Here is a 5,986-nt window from a genome sequence, read left to right as displayed (position 1 = left end):
CGGAAGCTGCCGCAGTTCGACCCAAACGGGCACGCCCCCCTCACGCGCGAAGCTGCGGGACGCGAACAAGAAGCCCGCAAAACGGAGGGAGCTATTAAACCACATTTCCCAACACCCTCCGCGGCTGTCAAACCGGTTCCGCGAGCGTCAAGCCAGAAATCACGGTTTTCCGTTATGAGATTCAATATAAAAGTATAGGCAATTTTCTAGGATAATTTGTTCATCAAAAGGAGACTTATAAACTTATAAACTTATAAATGTTTAAGGTTAGACAACGCGAATTATTTTTTTTTACATTTTTCTAAATTTGTTTTTTAAAATTTTAAATTATGTATGTACTCCACTTCTTGACCAGTTGACCTGCATGCCATGCCTTTGTAAAGGGTGGAATCCTGTCTTCCCAATCCAGTTTAGCTTGTATGAGGAATTTACACCCCATCAGACTCCCTTGTGGTCTAGTGTCACGTATATAGCTCTCAACTTCTACTATTTCAGACAGCAATGTCGCATGAAATGAAGACGTCAGTCTTTTCACATGATCCACAGCTTTATGCAATAACTGGTAATCGTATGACATTGTGATGGGCTGAATCTGTGGTTTGAGGTTAGTCGCAACTCGCAACAGTATGAGTATGCAGTCTGTCTTCATAAACCAATTCTGACATCGTAGGCAATAGTATAATGTTCTCTTCTGTCTCAAAGTGCAATGAAACAAATCAGAATAAAAGCTATTCATAGGGCAGCTGCACAGTAGTAGTGCATTTAAGTACTTAAATAGGGGTAGAGGGTTGGTAGAGCTAATTTTACATTTGGTCAGTTATGTTGAGAAAACAGCTTTTTCTTCTCCTGTCTAGTCCAAGCTGTGCCTTGCCTCTCTAAATCTTTCTCCAAACTGCTTAGTCTGAGCTGTCCAGCTGATGTATTAATTTTTAGTCCTGTCCACATCCACATAAAATGCTTGATCAACATAAAATATTGAGAAAAGAGCTTAAATTCTTTGTATATTCTTTTAAAAGTATCTGCAGTGAATATACCCATATACATTCAACCTCTGGACAGAGTAAAATCATATTCTGTAAAACAGAAAACACAAAAACAAACATATATTGCATGCGTGAAAACAGGTTCACTCCAACACACACTGTCAGCTGCACTTTAACTTGGAAAAGCAGTGTTGTATATATAGGTTGGGGCACCAAATGAGTTGGATGCAAAGTGTTGAAGACAGCTAGAGTTCAGTTGATGCAATACTAACTTTTCATGTTTATCCAGCATTACTAAACAGGGGGAAATGTAATTATTTTTAAATCTAGAAAAGTTGTTTGAATCATAAACAATGGTCTTCTTTTAAGTTTGACAATCTTTGAAGGTTTTGAGCCTTTCCACTGTGATCTCAAACTGCAATGCTCATGTAAAGACAGCATACGGAGTAAATGTGAAAAAACATACATTGTTAAAACCACACTTATTTATCTCGAGACATCTTAATCAAATATATTTTACCAATCTATCAAATAATATTAATAGGTTTGTGTCCATTGATGCTTTTTTATTATCAGGTTTACTTGTTCACAATTCCTATTTTTCTTTCCTGTTTTTGCAAGGTCATTTAGCAGTATTTCAGTGGCGCTTGACACTCCTTCAGAACCTGGCAAAGACATACTTTTATTTTGAAGGAGTTCCACTGAAATATTGAGAATCATTATTATTACCGGTTTACTTCCGGGTACTAGCATGCTACTCGTAGCTGTGTAGAGATGAAAGATGGGAAAAGATGATTTTAGATGTATTGAATGTAACGAAAAAGCAGCGGAACTCCACAGGGATTACAGCAACGGGATCCTGAAGATAACAATATGTGTGCGTTGGAAAGTCACACCGTTTGTGCGATGAGGATGCTACCTACCAGATATCATACAGCTTCCTACCTTTTCCTGTTGCAACTAGACACATTTGTAGTGAAATAACTTGTCTGCTAAATGGTTTATGAGCGAAATGGTGACTGCTTTTTTCTTTTTGAGGTCTTGCTCTCAGGTGCACTGATCTCTGGCCTTTTTGCTGAATAGCAAGTAAACAAGCAAACTTTGGACTTCGTGTCTTAGATGTTAATTACAGCGATCACCATCACGCCTTAGTTGGAGCCAGCTTCTAAACATGGACTGCGTGCTTCTTAAAGTAGATCTGGGAGGTGATATAAAGAGAGACATTATAGCAGGGCTTTGACATAAACTCTGCGTGTGTGTTTCTCCAGGAGTCCTGCCAGAAGCCAGTGGACAAGTACATTGAATATGACCCAGTCATCATCCTCATCGATGCCATTTTGTGCAAGACACAGGCTTTCAGGCACATTTTGTTCAACACAAGACTAAATGTAAGCAAATTATGGGTCATTCCATCGCAAAACAATATGGACATTCTGGTTGACCATCTTTAATCTGCATATTAACTTTATGATCTAAAGTTTGGGAAACTTTAGCTTCATATATAAAATATTATTCAGTGGCCTCTCTTACCACAAACAAACAGATTACAGACACATTAAAATGTCTCAATGTTGGTTAATAATTGAAAAAAAATCAAGCATTTTCATTTTACAGGTAAAAAAAAAACCCTTCACATTGCAAAAAACAAGTAGTGACAATTTCTTTATGGTATATAATTTAATTTCACAATACCTCAGATTTTTCATTGTCAAGACCTGCTGTATCTACCATTTCAAGACTTAGAAGAGTCTAATAAATTATCACTTGCTGTCTTTTGTAGTTTGAAGTTTTTTTATTAGTGTTTGTTCAAATGTGGAACTTTAATGGAAGGCTTCCGTTTTATTTATTTTTTGTTTGTTTTCACATTTTAACTAGTTAATAGTCTGGCTTTTTAGGTATTTGTCCTAAATTACAGATCCTGATTCATTTTGATGGTAAGAGAGACCAGTGACTTGTATCTTTAATAGTCTAATGGATATACATGTTCAAGTATTGCCTTAGATTACAAGGTGGGGGAAAAGGCTTAAAAGTAGGTGAACGGGCCTGTAAAAAAGGAACTGCACATACACACACACACACACACATACACATTTAAAAACAATTCTAGGCAAATCAAGAGATGGTTGAGCAAAAAAAAATTCTTAAAATGTGATAGTTTCAGATGAAATGACACCTTTATCTTTATTGCACGAGTGATAACTTTAAAGATTTGTGCTTTGTGTGTCCTGGCTTACACGTATTCGTTTGTGCAGGTGCTATCATGACTTCTGACCAGCATGCACGTGTTTCTACATGTTAATCTTTACCTCTGCAGATCCACTGGAAGCTGTGTGTGTTTTCCCTGCTGTGTGAAGCCTACCTCAGGTGGTCCATGCTCCATGGCTCCGAGCAGAGCAGTGACCCTGCTGATATAATCAGATACACAAAGGAATGGGAATTCTACGGCATGTTTGGATTGGCTGCTCTTGGTAAGATGATAAGACACAGTTTCTATCAGTGTGTTATCACAGAGCAAAGGAAACATCAATGAAATAGGAGCACGTGAGGGTTAACGGTGTCTGGAAGTTGAGTAAAGTATTAAATTATTACTTAAATAATAATAGTCGTCATAATGTCACAGAGCCCGATATGACATCTTTAGATTGCCTATTATTTTCCAAAACTGCAAAGAGAATTATTCTTTGACTTTTATAAGCTTATAAGCACTTAATGTTATATGGAAAACTTCCAGATATGAGGATACACATCTATGATTACAACCAAAAGCTGTGTGAAATTCATCACTGACACCAACTTAGTGTCATCAGCATTAATTCATATAAAATTATATTATTTACTGGAAAATATTTTTGTGTCACATGGGTAACCTACTTGTCCCAATTGATTGTGGCTGACCTGAGTACCCAGGTTCCATCTTCTCATACTGACTCCTGTTTCATGTATCTTCAGTATATAAGCTACATGATCTGGCTTATATATGTGTCTCTGTTGGACCTTCAGAGCTGTCAGCGTTCTGTGGCGGAGTGCTGTGTTTCCTTTGGGTGGTGGTCTGCTGCCTGCAGGGTGAGACCATGGAGCTCTGCCTGCTCCTCAGAGCCCTGCTGTTATCGTGCTACGGCAAAGTCCTCCTCATCCCCGCTGTCATCTGGGAGCACGATTACTCCCCGCTCTGCCTGGGCCTCATCAAACTATTTGTGCTCACCTCAAATTCACAGGCGATCAGAGGTAAGAGATCCACTGCTGATCAAATAGCTTTGCTTCTGCCCTCTTTGCTTCTGCATCAGCAGTTGGCAGCTTACTCCCTGCTGCTGTGATCCTGACTTCAGAGGACCCAGCACTTGAAGATAAACGTATTATATAACACAAAGGTTTAGGTCCATGTTTCTGGTTTTCATGTCATTATTTCTTCAGCATCTGTGGAAACAAAAATCTGCGTGTTTGGCGGCGAGCCTCTGAGCAGTGAACAAAGTATCGAATTCACCTTTCTTACTGCTTAATTTCGCATCACGTCCAGCTTGTGTGGCCGTTTTTCCTTTCTTTACATAACAGGTGCCTTCTCAGCTTCTCACCATTTAAGTTCACACTATTTTGGTTTGCACATTCTCTGTGTTACTCCAGATTACTCCAATAACACAGCAAGCATGTAAAAAGGGTGTGCATTAATAATTTGATCTCCTCTCCAGTGATCCTGAACAGCAGGAGACGTCTGTCGCTGATGGCCGTTTGTGTTGGCCTGCTGTCGGAGACCTGCGTGGCTCAGGCTTGTAAGAAGCTTTCGTGGAGCATCCAGGACATGTTGACATTTTAATGAGATGGAAGTGTCACCTGTCTCAGGGAGGAATGAGTGACCAACATCATGGACTTTCTACACATGGGATTTAAGAGGGGAAATGTTCAAAGCTGAATTCTTCAAGTTCCTTTCAACTGTTTTGCTTTTGCTGGCTAGTAATGCCAGCCATGTGTTTTGTGTTTATTTAAAGGTATGAAACACATCTCCTCCTGTGTGCTAGAAACCTGACTGACACTGCATGTCAAAAAAAGGCCAGATCCGTGTTGAGTTTATGTGATACAACATGACAGACTGAGAATTTGTGCTCTCCGTAGAGGCAAAGAGACATTTTCATACAGGAGAAATGTTTTCATTTGGTTTTAATATGGATAACCTGGGGTACGTTGTGCAAAAAAAGTCACAGAGGGAGACGAATGTCACTCAGACATCTCCTGATCCAAGCTCCTGTTAAACATGCTCCAGTTCCTGAGCCACTCTTGAGGAATGACACAAACACAGACCCCGAGGTTGTAATTTGACAACAGCTACTTCTCAGTTTGGGCACGCAGCAGTCCTCACATTCCTGAGCTAATTGGTGAACTGTTTGCCAAAATTAACCTAAACACACATATGGGAGTGTACAGGAACAGGGTGACTTTGCAGGTATTTATTGCAGCGTTGCTGATGAGAGAACTGCTCATGTAGTTCCAACCAAGATCCAGTATTTTGTTTTGATGACATTATTGGGATTTTTGTCATAATTGACTAGTATAGCAAAGATTTTTAATGGTGTTTTTTAAATAACAATATTGAAAATGTCTTTCATGTGTTCAGAGCCTACTATGATGTGAGTGATCTGATCAACACTCCAATGTCCCCAAGTAATCATTTAGAAACAATACTAGAAGCGAATCTTACACTTTTGTGAGGACAGAGCCGGTGAAATTGCATTTTAAAATATGTGTCATTAAATTTAAATGCACGATGTTTGAATCATGTGGCTTCAACGCACAGAATGTGAAATCCTCAGAGATCAAGCTGCAGGAGATCGCTGCTATCACACGTGTGATGTGAAATGATGATAAAAACATGTCGACCAGCTGCAGTTGGAACGCTCCACAAAACCTCCGCCTACTGTCGCTGGAATGTGTCTGGAAATAAACACAGACACATTCCAGACACATTCTGTGTGTTCTGTTGTTAAATCAATAAAACAAACTCTGAAATGAGACGG

At 39.3% G+C, this 5,986-nt stretch overlaps 1 protein-coding gene across 1 annotated transcript; it reads left to right on the top strand.

Moving 5' to 3' along the window:
* The first annotated feature begins 1,725 nt into the window (after positions 1-1,725).
* On the top strand, positions 1,726-5,986 carry arv1 (ARV1 fatty acid homeostasis modulator). Its single transcript, XM_085383009.1, has 5 exons — positions 1,726-1,860; positions 2,252-2,371; positions 3,298-3,451; positions 3,984-4,208; positions 4,667-5,986. Exons 1-5 carry the CDS (start codon positions 1,765-1,767, stop codon positions 4,789-4,791), a joined length of 720 nt encoding a protein of 239 aa, XP_085239135.1. The 5' UTR covers positions 1,726-1,764; the 3' UTR covers positions 4,792-5,986.

This window comes from Rhamphochromis longiceps, linkage group LG15 (genome assembly GCF_057381845.1).
Source record: "Rhamphochromis longiceps isolate RC_006_pf linkage group LG15, R_longiceps_female_GT1.1, whole genome shotgun sequence".
Lineage (NCBI taxonomy): Eukaryota > Metazoa > Chordata > Actinopteri > Cichliformes > Cichlidae > Rhamphochromis > Rhamphochromis longiceps.
Note: the sequence above shows the minus strand (reverse complement) of the source record. Positions and strands in the feature narration are given on the sequence as shown.

Excerpts from the sequence above, each read along its gene's own strand:
- arv1 (XM_085383009.1), top strand. The coding sequence starts at position 1,765 with ATGGGAAAAGATGATTTTAGATGTATTGAATGTAACGAAAAAGCAGCG. Across the intron at positions 1,861-2,251 it reads TCCTGAAGATAACAATATGT|GAGTCCTGCCAGAAGCCAGT; the intron begins GTGCGTTGGAAA and ends GTGTTTCTCCAG. Across the intron at positions 3,452-3,983 it reads GTTTGGATTGGCTGCTCTTG|AGCTGTCAGCGTTCTGTGGC; the intron begins GTAAGATGATAA and ends TTGGACCTTCAG.